Source organism: Peromyscus eremicus, chromosome 14, assembly GCF_949786415.1.
Source record: "Peromyscus eremicus chromosome 14, PerEre_H2_v1, whole genome shotgun sequence".
Taxonomy (NCBI): domain Eukaryota; kingdom Metazoa; phylum Chordata; class Mammalia; order Rodentia; family Cricetidae; genus Peromyscus; species Peromyscus eremicus.
The window spans coordinates 69,344,777-69,364,517 of NC_081430.1; the positions used below are offsets into that span (position 1 = coordinate 69,344,777).

General features: G+C 42.8%; 1 protein-coding gene across 1 annotated transcript in view; it reads left to right on the forward strand.

The window, feature by feature from the left end:
- Positions 1-19,035, forward strand: part of Kiaa0586 (KIAA0586 ortholog) — a 109,021-nt gene extending 89,986 nt beyond the window's left edge. Inside the window, exon 30 of the mRNA XM_059279149.1 lies at positions 18,714-19,035. Within this exon, the coding sequence (XP_059135132.1) occupies positions 18,714-18,859 (146 nt within the window). The 3' untranslated portion in view covers positions 18,860-19,035. The remainder of the gene's footprint in view (positions 1-18,713) is intronic.
- Positions 19,036-19,741: the final 706 nt, after the last annotated feature.

Consider the following 19,741-nt stretch of genomic DNA (forward strand, 5'->3'; position numbering starts at 1 on the left):
ACATTTCAGAGAATAGGAGAAGCAGGGTGCCAAAATAATCCCTGGGGCCCTTATGACCTTGTGATCTTGAAGGAATTCAGTCCTATCTCTTGTGCACAGAAGTCTTGAAGACAAGGAATTTGCCCCATCACAAGGGAATCAAAACCACATCTTTTCTGGCAGTAAATGGTTCTAAGAGTACTCGAATCCTAATTATGGCTCTTTTACAGTGGAGTTACCATGTATTTTACTTTGAAATGCATAGTAGCTTAGTGTGTGTATATAAAGAAGTCAAGCAGACTACTGGAAGTAACTTCTCCTTCAATGAGCTGGCTCCCACTGAAAACTGATGCAAGTCGTGGTGGGACATAGGCTGTTGCCCTGCATGGCTGAAGGATTAGCAAGATGTTGTTTTATTTCCAGATCTTAACATAAAATAAATTCATTATTTTGACAGGTGATATCTTTGGAGTATAATAAGAATAAGATCCTTTCAAGCCAGATGTGGTGGCAAATGCCTACAGTCCTAGCATTTAGTAGACTGAGGCAAGAGGTTAATTTGGGCTAGTCTCAAAAACACAAGAATAAGCAAACCAGTAATTATGATGAAATTCTTTCACTTGCTGCTGAATTTATTGGGTATGTTCTTTGACCCCGGGGTTGAAGCTACCCCTCTTGAATCAGTGTACTAGTCATGTGTTCAGCACTTTTTCATGAAAAGCAGCTTCTTCAAAAAGTGGGTTTTTGTTTCTGTTTTTTCCACTTTTGTTCTTTCTTAGTCAGTGTTCTACTGCCGTGAAGGGACACCGTGACCAAGGTTACTCTTATAAAAGAAAGCATTTAGCCAGGCAGTGGTGGCGGACGCCTTTAATCCCAGCACTCAGGAGGCAGAGAGGCAGACGGATCTCTTGAGTTTGAGGCCAGCCTGGTCTACAGAGTGAATTCTAGGACAGCCAGGGCTACACATAGAGAAGCACTGTCTCAAAGAGAGACAGGGAGGGAGGGAGGGAGGGAAGAAGAGAGGAGAGAGAGGGGAGGGAAGGAGAAGAAAACTTTTAATTGGGGGCTTGCTCATAGGTTCAGTTCAGAGGGTTAGTCCATTATTGTTAGGCAGAGCATGGAGGCATGAAGGCATGGTGCTGGAGAAGTAGCAGAGAGCTACATCCTGATCCATAGGCAGCAGGCAAAGAGAGACCCTGGGCCAGGTGTGGATTTATGAAACTTTCAAGCCCACCACCAGTGACACACCTCCTCTAACAAGGCCACACCTTCTAATCCTTCTCAAATAGTGCCGCTCCCTGGTGACTAAGCATTCAAATATATGAGCCTATAGGAATCACTCTTATTCAAACTACCACACACTCTAAGTTAAATTTGACCTTTTTTTTTTTTTCCTGTTTAGGTTAACTAATATAAATGAAAAACTAGTTCTAAATCCATTTATTTATGATGAATCAGGGAAAAATTAAGTTTCATAAAGTAGTGTGATACAGTCATTACTTTAAAAATGTTTTCTTTCTTTGGGTTTCTCAGAATATTTTAAGATTCTAAGTGAGACATAAGAAGTAGAAGAGCAAACATACTGTGCTGTAATCAGGGCAGAGATTTAAGCTGTTTGTTTTAGGATTAAATGCTAGGACAGTTTAGGTTGTCAAGTTACGTGAGAATCACAGAATTCTACTGTTTTCTTATGGATTTTCTGTGTTGCTCAAATATATATATATATGTATATATATATATATGTAAGAATTCAAAAATACTTTGTCAGGATCCCTTTCCACTTTGTGGCAGCACACTTGGAGAAGCCCGTGCCTTCCCAGCATTGTGCCCAGTTCACTGCCTGGCCACTCACACTGGTTCTATTGCACACTGTGGTTCTAACTCAAAGTGCAGGAGAATTAGCAAACACAAAGTTTCTTGTCTATTTAGAAGATGTCTCTGTGCAAGTAAAATCATTTTTTATTTAATAAAATTATTAATTTTGCCTTTGTAATTGAAATATAGCTAAAGTACAATCCCTACCAGAATGATCATTATCTTAGTAACTTTAACACCATAGCTGAGCTTTTTTTAAGTAGACTTTTCTGGTTTTAATGGTGGCCTCTTCAAACCACATATGTGGGAAGTGTAGCTCAGTGTTAGGCTGTCAGCCTGGTGCCCAGGCCCTGGATTACATTCCCAGTACCAGAAGTAAAGTACAGGACAGAGATGTAGGTCTCAGAGAGGGAGATGATGGGGTACAGACTAAAGAGCACCAGAAATCCATATATTCAAACTGGTAACAAGTGCTGTCTGAGTATATGTATCTTCTACAAATCTATACTTTCCTAATCTAAAGTCCCAAAGTCCATATTCCTCCAAACAAAAGCACAGTCAAGCCTGTCACAGCACCAACCCCCTCCTAGTACAACTTTTGCCATCATCACTATTCTGTTGCTGTGAAGAGACCCCATGACCATGACAACTCTTATAAAGGAAAGCATTTAACTGGGGCTTGTTTACAGGTTGAGAGGTTTAGTCCATGGTCATCATGGCAGGAAGCATGGCGGCGTGCAGACAGACATGAGACTGGAGAAGGAGCTGAGAGTTTACATCTGGATCGGCAGGCAGCAGGAAGAGAATGCCACACACTGGGCCTGGCTTAAGCGTTTGAAATCTCAAAGCCCACCCGGTGACACACTTCCTCCAACAAGGCCACACTTACCCTAACAAGAACACACCTTCTAATAGTGCCACTCCCTCATGACTAAGCATTCAAATCTATGAGCTTTTTCAAACCACCACATCGTCTTTGTGTTTCAGCTTATGTGAGGGTGTCTGCATACAAGCCGGAGTGTAATCCTCATGAGGAAAGACACTTCTCTGGATCATTAATGGGTTTTAAAACAGATAATTATTTTCACTTCCATTTCTGTATGAAAATGTATGCTTTGATTTAAAAGAGGGGAAATACAGATTATTTTGAGGGGAAAACGCACAGCTAAGACAGTGGGTTTTTTGTTTGTTTTGTTGTTGTTGTTGTTGTTTTGTTTTTTGTTTGTTTGTTTTTTGAGACAGGGTTTCTCTGTATAGTTTTGCGCCTTTCCTAGAACTCACTTGGTAGCCCAGGCTGGCCTCGAACTCACAGAGATCCACCTGGCTCTGCCTCCTGAGTGCTGGGATTAAAGGCCTGCGCCACCACCGCCCGGCAAGACAGTTCTTTAAGAATGAACTAAACAGAGGACCAGAGAGATGGTCCAGCCATCACTAAGCCACCTGAGTTCAATCCTCAGGACCTGCATGGTAGAAGGAGAGAACCAACTCCCAAAATTTGTCCTTTGCCCTCAACACGTGTGTATTGTCTGCACGCACACAAGTAAATAAATGTATAATAAAAAAGATTTAGGGAGGGGATGGAGAACATGTATATTATCTAGGAGAGAAGTTCATAATTATGTCCTTAAAAATGGACAGACTGCATAAAGGATTACATTATGGTATAAATAAGCCATGCAGGTGGACAGAGGACAGTTTTCAGGAATCAGTTTTCTTCTCCTATGTGGTCTTGAATTAGAGTCAGGTCATCAGGCTTGGAAGCAAGACCCTTTACCTGTTGAGCCATCTTGCAAGCCCTTCAAAATCACTGAAGTAATGTGTGTAGATTGACAGCATCTTCCTGGTTCTTTATTAATGAAGCAGACAGTCCTGGGAGTGGGAAAGCCGTCTGCAGGGCATCTGAACCAAGGATCCGCATTGTCACTATTGGGAGCATCTGCTCTTCTAGTGTGCACGGCTCTCCTATATAGCACAGCCGTACTCCAACAGAAATTAACTACAGCTACAAGTTAACGTGTTACCAATGCTTCTCTTTATTTTCCTGGTTTTTGGAGACAGGGTTTCTCTGTGTAACAGCTATGGCTGTTCTGGGACTTGCTTTTTAGACCAGGCTAGCATTGAACTCACAGAGATCTGCCTGCCTCTGCCTCCTGAGTGCTGGGATTAAAGGTGTGCACCACCATGCCCAGCTACCAGTGCTTTTCTAAACAGCATAATTATTTATTAAATGCTTTAGTAACTTGTTACTAAATAAATAAAATATAAAAAAATATATAAATAAAATATAATTAAACAGAGCATTTCAGCCAGGATAGCAGTCAAGTTTTGTCCTAGTCCATGTCTACCTGTTTCCATACTAGAGACCAAGAGGATTGTTGATTTCAGTTCAGCATCAGAACAAAGAAGCGAAGCACATGTACTACTGTGCTTGCAAAGCTAGGCACTCCTGTGTTGCTCTTTGGTGTCTGAAGACAGTACTTCTAAATTTGAACAGATCTGAGCTTTTCTCGTTATTGGAAACACAGAGTCCAGGCTTCACCTTGACACTACCTCCGGTGGAGTCCAGGGGTGTGAAAGTTTAGCTGGTGCTCACAGTTCTGACTCGGGAGCAGCACTGCCGAGGGACTGCTTGGTTTCGGGGACTTCCGTGCTGCCGTAGACATAGAGGCAGTACAGTCTAGAGCATGCAGGCTGGAGTCAGGCTGCCTAGGTTCAAACCGTAGCTCAGCTGGTGAGTTTGTACACGATGCTTAACCTCTCTGTGCTTTTCTGACCTGTAGTATCATACATGCTTCATTAGGTTGATACAGTCATTAAAGAAAAAATGCCCTTATTATAAGACGGCATATTAGGAGCTGTGGAAGTAGTAGTTATAATTAGCATGGCTTTGTGGAGGAAAGGGCTCCCCTTTTACAGTACTTCCCCACTTACAGTAGAGGCAGCTGCTCCTTTCACAGGTAGGAACTGAACCTGAGCTGGTCCTGAGCTTTAATGACGTTGTTGTGACAGTGCTAGCAGGATGTGTGTTCTGTGGGACTCAGGCAGACACAGTGACTTTCCACGGCATATTTGTTGTGATTAGGGTCAGGTAGAGCCTGTTTAAATTTATACGTGCTATATGTATATACTGGGTTCATCAGCACAGTCCCCTTTGACTTGTACACTGTATAGTGAAATCTAACAAAGTTTATTAGCAAGGGGTCCTTTCATGCTATAATTGTATCTGTTGGCATGTAGTGTTTTTAGTAAACTGTATTCTGTCAGTACTTCTCGTGTGTGTGTGTGTGTGTGTGTGTGTGTGTGTGTGTGTGTGTGTGACACATTTGAGTGCATGTGGTAGGTGTCCGTGTGGAAACTGGGAAGTGACCTCAGGTGTCCTTAGTTCAGCTAGGCTAGCTGGACAGAGAGCTCTCAGGATCTGCCCGTCTCCACCCCCATCTCTGGTGTCACTGGCCACATCCAGCTTTTATGTAGGTGCTGGGGACTCAGCTTGTGCAGCGAGTGCTGGGCCGACTCTCTAGTCCCAACTCTCACATTTTTACATCCAAAAGAGAAAGTGATCGTTTGAGGCTCAGCAAGCATGTATAGATCATGACACTCTGGTTCAGACCAAATGTGCATACATACGAAAGGATTGAAAAACTACAGCATTTCTCAGAAAAACTACCTCAAAATTCTAATGACAAAAGGCAACACAGGAAATGTCTTTAAGAATAATAAGAAAAGAAGTACTTTCTTAAAAGATGCTGATGTAGAACCATAATTACTCTTCCATTACTTTAAGCTGGAGTTCCATTTGTTCTGTAAAACATGTAATAGAGCAGTAAAACTACTAATGGCGTGTATATGTGTACATGTGATATGTGGGGTCACGCTAGCAGAAGGATTGAAGGTCACCACCCAAAGTGACCTTAAAATCCGATGGTCAGCTAGACTCGAAATGGGGACATGGGCACTTTTCCCTGTTTCTGTAATTGTAGTAATACTTTATTATCTGTGAATCAGGAAAGTATTTAGGTAGCAATATCGTTCTATTGGGAGCCTTCATGCCAATCAAAACTTAGGCCTATGCTGGGGACTTTCTAATTACTGTGTCGGTGTGATAAGTCATCTAACTGGCCCTCTCCTGAAATTGTTTAGTGTGTACTCACAGCACATTAAAGGAAGCAGCACGAAATTAGTTTCTATGTCTCCATTACTTCTGTGGTGTCACAAAATATGTATATTCTGCAAGTGAAATATTTATTGTTGGCCAAAAAAAGTCAGCACCACACCAAACTGCAATTAATGAAGTAGGAATTTAGAAATCAAAACTTTGTTTAGTGTGAGGAAAAACAGTTCTTTCAACTATATCCACATGGTTTCTTGTTTGTATCAACTGCGGGTGACTGTTACTGTCTTGTGTGAATTCTCCGGGGCAGGGGCCTGACTTTGTTGAATGAGCCAATTGTTTGCTCTTGTGTTGCCCATCTCGTGAGCTCCCATCTGGTTTGTGTCAGACTGTTTTCACAGCCAACTGCTGCCTTCCCTGTATGCTGACACTCTGGGGCTGTGTGCAGCAGGGCCTCACAGCGTGGGGCTGTTATCAGAATAATGGTGACCAGAACCTGGACAGGTCTTGTTCCCACCAGTGTCTACGCAGTGAGCAGAAGCACAGCCTCCTTCCCCGTGCCTGAAACTTACCACAATGGCACATCTTTCAAGCTCCTGCTTTAGGACATGACATGTTGTTCCTTATTTTCTAGCGGCTTCCTGTGTGTGGAAGCTCATTTTCCATTCCTTAACTCTTCTAAGGTTACCAGGTCCAGCCCAGGGGAGGGGAACTGGTCACAGTGTCAGATTTCATTTTTGTTCTCAAATTAGTTAGAAATGGTTAGTGTGGCAGAAACCACCATTAACACAACAAACACAGACGATGCCTTGGATTTTTAGTGACAATCGCAAGCCGTGATTTGCGAGAAATGTTCATATTTAGGAAGGGTTCCGTCTCAGAAAGTAGATTTTCTGTCTGTAGATTATATAAGTTTTCAGCTCCAAATCACTTTGCAAAGGTTAGTCATTTTGCCTTCAGCCTCTGCAGCTGCCAAATGTCACTTGTAAGAACATTGCAAGAGAGACTTTTTCCAGCACGCTGTGACCTGGTACAGTATTGTCAAGTGAAATCACAGGAGTTAATGTGGAGTACCAGTTAGAGTTCTGTGCAAATGGAGTTACGGTACCATTCCCCATGGGACTGTTCTGCAGAAAACGTAAAGAGCATGTGTACAGAATGTACTAAGATTTCAGAAATATTTTCAAGATTAGTTAAAATTAAATTAGTTTGCTTTTATTTCCTTTTTTGTCTTTTTCACTTATAGTTTGTTTTTAATTAAATCAAGTAGCTAATTATCAAAGTTTCATGGATAGTAAGCTGTGTGAGACTCAATATAGCAAAAGCAAGAACTCTCCTTTGCTTCTGAAGAGGTTTGTGCATTGTATGTCAGAGTGAAGGAGCTCTTGTGCTTGTTGGTGTTTGTAAACAGGCTTTCTCTGGGAAGCACAGACTATCCTGAACTCACTCTGTAGACCAGGCTGGCCTGAACTCAGAGATCCACCTTCGCCTGCCTCCTGAGTGCTGGGATTAAAAGTGTGCACCACCACTGCCCAGCAGGAGCTGTTTGTATTAAGTTTAGCAGTAACAGTGTTATGTCATCATTAAGAAACACTTAAAAACTCAGTTATACTCCCTCTTAATTGCTGAAACTAACCTAATAGTTTTTCCTAATTTTAATTTTTTGTATGAATAATACATATATGCACAGAGAAAAGTACACATAGCATGTGAACATACTACTGTTTGGAGAACCCACTCAAGCAGACCACACTTGCACAGCCAGTGTCCAGCTGGAGAGATCTGCCTGTGGCCCCCAGGGCCCTTAGTTCCCTCTCCATCATGTCCTCCACCCACAAGGGTGCAACCACTGTTCTGACTTCTAGTAACGTTTTGATTTTGTACTTTATGTAAATGAAATCATACAGTGTGCATGGCTTCTTTCACAGGCAAATCTATTATAAACTTCTAAAGATCCTTTTCATTTTAAACCATTATGGCATGCTTTTATAAAGAGTTGTCTGGGAGGAATTTGTTTTAGTAGCTGTCTCACAGGCTCTTGAACCAACAGGAAGTACACTGTAGATAAAGCTGTCTACTAAAACATGGTCTCTCAGTTCTCAACCAGATTTTAGCGATGGAATGTCCCTCCAGACATTCTTGCCCCCGAAAGGCATGCAGACCATGTCATAACAATACAGAGTAATGCATTCACGTACTTAGCTGCTTTTTAATGACTTTTAATAATTAAACGTACATTATTAAAGTAAATCATGGTCTGTATTCAGTATAGATGGTGAGTCGTCAATTTCCTGAATTAACCAGCAACTTCTTGGCAGTTGGAAGAAGCTTTTGTGCTACCAGATGCTGTTTCTGAAAGTGCTATTATTTGTGTTGATGTACCTACTTAGACACAGCCAACAAGCAACTTAATTTAAAAGATTGCTTGTTTAAAAACACTAACATCTTTTTAATGTATTTTTAAATACCCTAATAATAGTCTTAGGTTTTGTGTGTGTGTGTGTGTATGTGTCTGAACTCAGATTTATATTAAAAATGAATCTGTCCTGAGTGTTTTTAATTTTGTCTTCTTATTTGTTTTAAATTCTGGACATTCATTTCCAAAGCCATGTTTGGATTTATGAATGAAAACATTTGTTTTGAGAGGGATCATCCATATATCCCTGTTATATAGTTAAGAGCCCTGTAGCTTGTTTTGTTTAGTAATATATTGTATGGTAAATTCTTTGTTTTAGATTTTTAAAAAGAAATTTATGTGTGGTGGTTTTGTCTGCGTGTCGGTGTGTGCACCCTGTGCCTGCTGGGTGCCCAGAAGACATTAGGTCCCCTGGAATTGGAGTTGTGGACAGTTGTAAACCACCTTGAGGGTTGCTGGGAATCAAACCTGGCTTCTCTACAAGAGCAACAAGTGCTTTTAACCACTGAGCCACCTCTCCAGCTCCTATTTTTATTTTAAAGAGTGTGTGTGTGTGTGTGTGTGTGTGTGTGTGTGTGTGTGTGTGTGTGTTTTGGTTGGGGCATTGAGTCATGTGATACTGGGAATGTGTGGTAGGCAAGCCCTATACTAATGAATCATACCTTACCTTACTTTTAATTAATATTGCAAGGCTATAAGACTGAATGATTATTTAAAACAAAAGACTAACGTACTGAAATAAGATGTTTTATTTTAGACAAGAAAGGGGAAATGTGATGATATTTTTGTGATCTAATAAAAACAAGCTTGCCTGAAGATCAGAGTGCGGAGCTTAGCCACTAGTTAGCAATGAGGTCAGGCAGTGAGTGGCACACCCCTTTAATCCCAGCACTGGGGAGACAGAGGCAGACGAATCTCTGTGAGTTCAAGATTACCCTGAACTACATGAGATTAATCCAGTCTGAAAGAGGAACAGAGCTAGGCGGAGATGGCTCACACCTTTAATCCCAGTACTTGGGAGTCACACGCCTTTAATCCCAGCACTAGGAAGGTTGAGACAGGAAGTGATATGGTTGAGTGGAGAAAGGACTATAAGGCAGGAGGAGACAGGAGCTCTGGCTTTCAGGCTGAGGATTTGGTGGAGGTAAGAACTCTAGTGGCTGGCTGCTCTGCTTCTCTGATCTTTCAGCTTTTGCCCAGGTATCTGGCTCTGGGTTTTTATTAAGACCGATTAGGATTCGTGCTACATACGTGTATACATATATACACATACTTACATACATATATATGTATAATAGTTTAAACCAGTGGTTCTCAACTTTCCTACTGCTGGGACTGTTTAATACAGTTCCTCATGTTGTGGAGACCCCCAACCATAAAATTATTTTTGTTGCTACTTCATAACTGTAATTTTACTACTACTATGAATCATAACATAAGTATCTGTGTTTTCACTGGGGTCTTAGGCAACCCCTGTGAAAGAGTCAGTCTAGCCCCCAAAGGGGTCATGACCCACAGGTTTGAGAACCACTGGTTTAACTGACTGTTCCCAGTCAGAATGTGTGGCCTGGAATAAGGAAACATGCAGTGCTTATAATCATCTTTGTAATTTCTTTTTTAAAACCAGTGTCTCACTATACAGTCTTTGAATGTTGCTGTGGGTGTGAGCCATCAAGGCTGGCCTAATTCTTACAGTGATGCTCACTCACGTCTTACTTCTTATAGAGTCTTCCTGAAGTTCTTGTCGACTGAAAGCTTGAGGCCAGGAAGATAGCTCAGTGACTGGAGCACTCACACTGGTGACCTGAGTTCCATCCCTGGGACCCGTGTGGAGGGAGGAGAGAAATGACTACCAAGAGTTGTCCTCTGACCTCCACACATGTGCCTCCCAACACACACACAAAAAAGACGTGTCCGAATTTTAAAAGAAGCTCGAGAGACCGTTTTTTGAATCATAGAGGAAATGGTAAAAGAAATACTGATTGTACTAATTGTAACAATACTGATTATGACACATTTCTTTCATTACTGCTCAGCTCCAAGGGTTTGTTTGAAACAATAGTTGTTGGTTGTTGATTGGCTGTATTTTGGAGGGCAGGTTAACACCATGCCATCACTGTGGTCCAGTTCTTCGTGTTCTCAGCATTTTGTTGGCCTGAGAACTGTAGGTTCTTATCTAAAATGTGTGGGACCAGAAGTGGTCTGGATAGAATGTTAACATTTCAGAATATTTGTATATATATAATGCTATCTAGGGACGGTACTCATGATTAAACATGAAATTTACTTATGTTTCACATGTCCCTTACCGTAGAGGTTGGAGATGATTTTATACAATATTTTTAGTGCACATATATTATGGTGATGGTTATGACGTGAGGTCAGCTGTGGAATTTTCCACATGTGGATTGGCTCTCAGATTTTGCTGATTTTTGGAGCATTTTGGATTTCAGAGTTTTAGATTAGAAAACTTGAGCCTGTGTATGAGCCACAAATTGTTTCCCGTTTCTCTGCTTTTCTTCCTTCCCTGATGTGAAAAGAGATGCCGTGTATTTCAAATAGCTGCTCTTCCCTTGCCTCAGCGCTCTGCTGCCTTTTGCTGCCTGGGAACGGATTGTTTGGAGCAGTGTGGCCTAAGCTGGCTAGGGCAAGGGCCAGTTCTAAACTTCTTTTTTAATGATTAAGTCCTCAGGTAAGAGGATGTGAACTGTAACCTTCTAAGAAACAGCTCTTGAGTTTCCTTCATGTTTTACAAATTGGTTTAATCTGGTGTGGAACTGCAGTTTCATTCTTGGTCCTTTGCTTCCTCCTTCTCATCTTTTTATAAAGATAAGCATCTGTTAGACAACTTCTTGTCTATGACAGTCATTACCTTCATGTGTTTGACTTCCTTCTTTACTTAGAGGTCACCAGAGCAGGCTGCTATTGACCTGGTTTTATGAGAGGAACTGTGGGGATGAATACATTTGGCCCGAGTTCTTTTTTGTGAAGAGGAATTGTGATTATTTCTATGCTCAACTGGTTTTTCACTGGGAACAAAAAGGCACAGAATGAGGTTTAACATCGCTTCGCTGGGCCACGGACAGGACACAGGATGAGCCCAGTTTGTGTCTTGCCTGCCTCCGTATGTTTGTACTGGTGAGATCACTACAAATCGTGAGGTCTGGAATTTGGAGCTCCGTTAGGCTTTTTCCCCTCTACCAAGGCTGCTCTCTCACAGTGAGCACAGTAGAAACGCTGGTTGAAGGTGTGTGCAGACTCACCCAGGATTAAGGGCCTCCGCTCTCTAAAAGGCACATTAGGGGACAGGGAAGGAAACCATCCGTTTGGAAAGTTTGTAAAACGCTGCATTAAAAGCTGCAGGTGTGGTGTTCAGAGCAGTGAGGGCAGTACTTGGGATAAGTCCATCTGGGGCAGGTTATTTGTTGGGACAGGATAGTGTTTAAACTTTGAAGTCAGTTTTAAACAAAGTGGAGCAGCTGGAAGCTGGCGTAAGAAGAAACAAACCTTTCACATTAACTATTGCTGTTAGAGAAAAGGAATTGGGGTTGTTTTCACAGGTGCCTGTGCGTTCATTTTTCCTATTGAGGCAAGTGTGTTTTCATCTTAAATTGTAAATTGAAGATAAGCATTTGAAAAACAGAAGCAGTAGTAAATTGAAGTACAGTAGCTTATATGTCTGCAACCGTCAGAGGCTGAGGCTCACAGCCACGTGGACAGAGAAGATACTGTAACTCTTAAAATACCACTTTAAGCACAAGAGATAAAGTGTGACTAGTGATTATGGAAAGTGAAGGCAAAAAAAAAGTTACCCCGTGACAGAGTGTCATGTGACCAGTCAGCTTCTTCAACACATGTAGCGTTTGTTCTCAAGCACTGATAGAATGTTGCAGAATCCACAGGCTGGGTTAAGTATGTGCGGAGAATTGAATGCAGCTGCTTCCAGAGGGGACTGGAGCAAGAGCAGAGGAGACCAAGGTAGACAGGAAAAATGCTTCCAGAGCCTAATAAAACACCTCAAGATGCTGTGATGTTTACACACAGCTGGGAAGCAAGTGCATTGCTGGGAGTAGTTGCTAATTTTACAAACAAGATCTGGAGTGGGAATGCAAGCGTGCTTGTAGAAGAGCCCACGGGTCCTCAAGGGAGAATCGGTCTGCTTGGTCTACTTGATTTCAAGATCCAGTGTGTGCCTAGCATCAAGTGGGAATGCAAGCATGCTAGTAGAAGAGCCCATGGGTCCTCAAGGGAGAAGCAGTCTGCTTGGTCTACTTGATTTCAAGATCCAGTGTGTGCCTAGCATCATGCTACAGCTTTGTAGAAAACAGACACTAATGAGGCAGTCCTTGGTGCAGAGAAGCTAAAGCTAGTTGGTCTGGGTGTAGTGGCTCACGCCTTTAATCCCAGCACTGGAGAGGCGGAAGCAGGCAGATCTCTATGAGTTCAAATCCAGTCTGGTCTACATAGTGAGTCCCAGGATAGCCAGAGCTATGTAGGGAGACCCTGTCTCAAACACCAAAAAACAAAACAAGCTTGTGAACCTGCTGTGCTAGTTAGTCGTCACTCAGGGGACAAAGACTCTTGGTCCCTATCCGTGCTCTTGAGGAAATGACAGACACATAAAGAACTAGTTACAGTACGGCTTGGTGGCTGGTGCAGTCAGGTTGCACCCGGTATTGATCAGAGAGACACTCCTGACGGTTTACTGCTGCTGCTGGGAAAGCACACAGGGTGGGTTCACCTGCCCCGGGTCAGGCAGGGCTAGTCTTCAAATGGATGGCTGAAAGGAGTAAAATAAAACGGAAAAGAAAAACATGAAGTTGGGAGCATAGGGAGGTGGAAGAAACCTGGGAGGATTTGGGGGTGAATATGGCCAAAATACATTATATGAAATGTTCAGAGAATTAATAAAAAGACCTTTTAATTGGGCAGTCACAGGCCCTTTTAAGATACTGAAAGCTGTGACTACCTGTCTTCTTCCCAAACTCTGCCTAGGTGAAGTAATTTTCAGTTTGATGGTGTTTATTCCCCTGGGCTAAGTAGGATCCTCTGTGGGCCTGGATTAAAGATTATTACAGTTGGTTCTTTTTAACTTTATTTTCAGTGCCACAGTTTATAAGAAATTAGTCTTCATTGACATGTAGAAAAAGCCCCAATGGAGGCAATCAGAAGTCTTAACCCTGCATAGTCATCTTGTAGATCCCCATAATTCATACATGTGTCTTGAGCCCAGTACACATGCCAGCATGAGACATTTGTGATGCTGTGGTCCTCTTTGAAACTGCTGAGAAAAAGGCCCCTCTCTTTGCTCAGTTGTTTTAAAGGCAGGGCTTTGTTTGGGTCCTCTTAGCTTGCAGGAAAGAGATCTAATAATGGGTCACCAAGACTCTTAAGATTTAGACCCATCATCCATGACCTGCTCATGCAGTGGGTTCTCTACCCAGAAGTACATGCACTCTATACACAAGAAGCATTAAAAATTGTGTATTGAGCCTGGTGTGGTGGTGTGTGCTTTTAATCCCAGTACATGAGAGGCAGAGGCAGGTGGATCTCTGATTTCGAGGCCAGGCTGGTTTGCATAGCAAGTTCCAGAATAGCCAGGGCTACAGAGAAACTCTGTTTTGAAAAAAAGAAATAAATAAGCAAGCAAGCAAACAAACAAATAAATAAATAGTGATTTTGCATTCCTTAGTCTTATAAATCCAGCAGCAGAGAATAGAAACTATTTATGAATTTTCAATATTTTAAAGCAAAATTTTAGTATTCTGAATTTTCATAAGTATATTAAATTATGTCTCTGGGTGTGTCAGATACAAGGTCTGACTCTGGCATCTCCAGCTTAAATGCACGCCAGGCCTAGTGACACACAGCAGACGCCTAGGATCAGGCCGGAAACAGCTGTTGAAACGATGACATCATAGTGTAATTACACAACTGGAAACCTCACACTTGAAAGCGTCAGACACATATACTATAGGTAGAAAATTGGCGTTGGTGCTAATGGGGACTTAGGATGTTCTGGTCTTCCAGTTTCTGTCTTGCCCTGTGACAGCCATAACTGGGTGTGATTGCGTTAACCTTTTGTCTGTTAACAGTAATCAAGTGGTACTTTTTAAAATGGCTTATCTGAAAATTTTTCTTTTAAAGTTCTAAAGCCTTGATTATTTAAAAACTTTTATGAACTTTTAAAAAACCTTCCCAAAACATATTAGCAAATAAAAATGGTACATTTTATTGATATAATTTTTATTTAAAATGGTGGTGTACCTATTTGGAGGCCTTCCAAAGTACTTTGCACACAGGGTCTCATCGCCCCGGCTGAACTCCAACCCCACCTCCACCTCCAGAGTGCTAGTATTACAGAGTTGAGCCGCACATCTGGTTTATTGGAGCTGGAGATGAAACCCAAGGATCTGTGCGTGCTGGACAAGCACTCTACCAGACTGAGCTGCCATCTCCAGCCCTGTGTTCTGTTTTCTTACTGGTTTCCAGGTAACATTCCTATCATTCTAAAGCAGAGTGCCTTGTGTAGCCCTCCCCACGGGGCTGGTGTCTGTTGGGATGTCCTGCTCAGTTACCTAGGAATAGGCTGACTTCATGAGTGTCGATTCTGTGTTCCAGTAGCTTGTAGACCCTTTGAGGCCATCTCATAGATGAGAACTGGGGTCAGACAATGGATGTGGCTATCTCACGATCTCTCGTTTCTCTCTCGTACGTACCCTTCACCTGCTTTTCTTTATTCGATTTACTGACCTTGCACCCTTACTTCCTTGTGTGGCTGCCGTTCCTTCCATACACCCAGATGGTTTGTAGATCAGTGAGATGGGAGCTTTTGTTTCTTCACTGTTGTGTTCTGCAGAGTCTAGAGCAACACCTGGTGTAGACAAGGTGCTCACTTGGTGTTTGTGGGAGGGAGGGAGGGAGGCAGTGAGCGTGGGTCCAGCTCCGCTCTGTTCCATAATCCATGGTCTTACCTTCCCCTCCCTTTACTCCCCTGCGCGGGAGCCTCACATGGACAGTGTGTGTTGGCTTATTCCTAAGCTGACCTCGCCAGGTCCTTAACCGTGACCTCTCCTTGTGCAAGGCTGGCGACCCAAGTTTGACCCCCACACTATGTAAAGGTGAAGGGAGAGAACCCACCAGAGAGTTGTCCTCTGACCTTTACACGTGCGCTCTGCATGCACACGCCCCCCACATCATACTCACATACACACAATAGTACACACACAATACACACACGCACACTACAATAGCAGTTTTGAAAAAGAGAGGAACTAGTGCTTGAAATGTCATCCTTTCCTCTCCTTAGCTGTCCCTGTCACTACATGCTACCAACATGAAATTACCTCCAGTTGCCTTTGAAAGTCATGGTTTTTACTGTAAGTAAAGACAACAGTGAGTTATAAACCGGCTCTACCAATTTTGACTTCGACAAATGACACTAGCCTTTTTTGTTCTGACAGTTCCTTGCTGCACACATTTAGTTTCTCTTTGTTCACTTTTCTTAGCACTTCCTCCATCTGCCCACTGTGTTCTCATTCCATCTTACCCCTCTAAGTGAGTGTTTTCCCATCACTGATCAGTGTGTCTGTGGCTGAAACTGCTCTACAGCCTTGGAAGGCTTTGATTCCGGTTGCCTGCTGCAAGTCCATGCACACCTCTGGTGACATCTCTGTGGATCAAGGGACAATGGGCCCTGCTGTCTTTGATCCCTGCGCCCCACAGGCCCCATTACTGTCTACCCAGTCCTCCAGACCTGCCGTTTACCACCTTCAAATCCTTCCCAAGTACTAGGCTCCCTCCAAAGTGTCTTGACTCTGACCATTGCCAGAGACCCGTCTTGTTTTATACTTGCCTTTCCTGAAGTGCATTTGCTCCTATCATTCCTTGCTTTGAAATCTTTTGTGAGTTCTCCTTTGTTGTTGTTGTTGTTGTTGTTTGGTTTTGTTTTTCAAGACAGGGTCTCCCTGTGTAGCCCTGGCTGTCCTAGAACTCACTCTGTAGACCAGGCTGGCCTCGAACTCACAGAGATCCGCCTACCTCCGCCTCCTGACAGCTGGGATTAAAGGCGTGGGCCACACTGCCCGGCTCCTTTTTTTTTTTTTCTTAAACAGGAACTGGCCCCGCCTTCTTTAGCATGTCAGCATGCACCATCCTTTCAGCGTGGTTTATATTTGACATCAGAACACACAGTGCCACTGGGACACAACTGAAAGCTGATCTCTTCTTCCCCTTTCCTTGGTTGCCTTCCCAACATCTGTTAAGTCCCAGCTTAACCGCTGCTTACACTTGATTTGAACTACACACCCCCATCTCTACATGACCTTAGGAGCATCTTGAGAGTGGGCGTTATCTTTTTATCCATCTTAGCTCCATCTGCACAGCAGGTTCATACAGCTGTGTAGGCAGCATATACCTTTGTTCATCTTGTTAGCCAGATAAGATGATGAGGGAAAGGTTCTTACAAAATTTTGTGTTAATATTTAAGTATAAAGCAGCAACTGCAAGAAACAGCTTTTCTTGTCACTTGGCAATTCAGAATTTTAAAAAGTCGTATTATTGAACACTAGTAAGTGAGTTTATGCGTATAGATGAGAGCAAGGTGCATACGACAGAGCAGTTCTGCACACTTGTTTGACATAGTGTGGTCTGGGATAGCTAAGTAATTCAAGGAATGCAGTTCCTCTTTATGCTACTTGGGGAAGTAGGTTGAGTGGAGAGTGTGGGCGGAGGAGCATCTGTAACTGTATCTCCAGTCAGTCCTGTGCTAATGTAACTTTATTACAAATTAAGGCAGGGCAGCTGGTGGTGCACGTATTTAATCCTAGCACTCGGGAGGCAGAGCCTGGTGGATCTCTGTGAGTTCGAGGCCAGCCTGGTCTACAGAGTGAGATCCAGGACAGGCACCAAAACTACACAGAGAAATGTTGTCTTGAAACACACAAAAAAAATTAAGCTGTGCTACTGGATGCTTCTCTGGGTTATGTTGTATACTCTGGATCAAAGCTTTGTAAAACGTAAGTATATTTAATAAGTCTTACAGCCTATAAATATTTTTAGATCTAGTGTTTGTTTGTTTGTTTGGCTTTTGTTTTTTTGTTTTGTTTTGGTTTTTTAAGACAGGGTTTCTCTGTGTAGCTTTGGAGCCTGTCCTGGAACTCACTCTGTAGCTCAGTCTGGCCTTGAACTCACAGAAATCCACTTGCCTCTGCCTCCCGAGTGCTGGGATTAAAGGCATGCACCACCACCGCCCGGCTTAGATGTAGTTTTTAATATTTCTTCATTTTGATGACAGGTCTAATACTGCTTGCAATCCATGGAGTGGAATTCTTTTTCCATTATTTAATTAGATATACAGAGAAGTGGGGAAATCACTTGTACAGAATAAATGCTTACTAGTCAAATGTCAATACTATTTGAACGACCACTTCAGTACTCTCTCTTAGACAGTGTTGTATAAATATGTTAACTAATAGTGGAGTGCTGTTGGTCCTCATCAGTAAGCAATTGCTAACAATACATCCTGAGCTGAGAGTCCTTTAGTAGAAGTAAGAGGAAAAGCATAGTGCTTTGACAAAGTTGGACTTCGATTTGGGGTGTTTTTATTTTATTTTTAAACAGGCTGCTTCAGATTCACCATCCTCCTCCTTCAGCTTTCCAGGGCTAGGGTTACAGGCCAGTGCCATGACACCTCAGCTTCTTCTTGTATTCCTCATTGCTTCTCTGTAAGTCCTTATGTACTCACCAGTCCAGTCCTGCGGCAGGGCTGCTCCTGTGGCTTCTCGGCACTAATGCAGCCATGGGGAACAGGCTCTGTTAGGGAGAGTGGCTCTGTCTTCGAGCACTCACTACAGTGGGCTTGTGTGGTTTGAAACGATGCCAACAGTGCTGAGCTCTGTTGTCGAGGTTATTTTTTCGTGGACTGTGCAAGGTGGGTTCTGTTCTATTTAACATGAGGACCCTGAACTGTTGAGGGGTAAAGTGACTCGCCCCAAATGACAAGGTCAGCAGCTAGACTCCTGCTCTAGCAATCTTAGTACTACAGTTTTTTAATTAACTTTTTGACAATTTCATACAAAGCTCTGTGACAATACCCCCATCATCCTTTTATCCCTTCTGCTCCTGCTGACCCCTTTCTTCTTCCCGGCTCATCCCCCTGTACTCACACTCAGTGGGGGGGAAATCCCAATCTTACGTACCACAATTTTTAGTGCCTATTTCTTTTGTAAAATATCGCCTCAAAGAGATCCACGGTAAAAGGGAAAGCATGTTTTATCTCTGACATTTCCCGCGTGTGATTCTTACTTGCACTGTCTCCACACTGTTTGGAGGAGAGTCGCAGCGTGTGGCCGGGAGTGCTGGTGTCACTGAGTGCCTTTCTCCTTTGTACAGGTGCCGAGATGGTCCCACTCTTCGCTGCACACACGTCACCCACCAAGATGTCTGTGACGCTGCCCTCTGCGAACCTTGAGGACGGCTCGCAGTCCTTGAGCGCCAGCATACAGGGTGACGAGTCCTCGGGGACAGACACCTTCTGAACAGGAAGAACCAGCACAGCGTTGGTGAAGACAGGTCACTTTGCTTCAGACCATTCCCATAGACTGTTTTGCCTTTGAGCATATTTTTTGGGGGGAAACCATTTCTAATGTTTTATTAAAATAAAAGTGTTCTTTGAGTATTTAGTAAGGCTTTTGAATAAAGTAAATGGAACTCACTGAGTCTGGCTCTGAGTTGTTTCTTAGAAGCCTGGGGTAGCTGGGGACAGTGAGAGAGCACAGCTTTTGACTTGTAGGTGTAATTGTGAACTTACAAAGTTCAAGGTTATTCGTTCTAACATTTTTTTTTTTTTTTTTTTGGTTTTTTTTTTTTTGGTTTTTCGAGACAGGGTTTCTCTGTGTAGCTTTGCGCCTTTCCTGGAACTCACTTGGTAGTCCAGGCTGGCCTCGAACTCACAGAGATCCGCCTGGCTCTGCCTCCCTAGTGCTGGGATTAAAGGCGTGCGCCACCACCACCCGGCTTCGTTCTAACATTTTTATAATAACAGATAATTCAGGGTATTCCAATGTCTGTCCACAAGCGACTAGATGAAGTAATGACACATTTGTATGTTGTACAGTGTAGTTCTAAAAAGAATTTTAACATGTGTGTGCATGAGATGGAACTCCTCTGAAAAGGAGAAACCTACTTTTTCTGATTTTAGAGTAAAAACAGTCCTTATTATGGTCTTTATGATGTCCTTAAGCATTTCTAAAATGGTGCCTGCTCACCACTACTGTGTTGGAACTGGTTCTGTCCAGGTTTGCTTATACACATTCCTCTGCCACCCACCTCAAGTCCTTTTGGAATAAGAAAACTGCTCATTTTGTCTCCAGGGCAGGGAACTGATGACTAGGGAATAGGAGTCAAGGATGACCATGGTT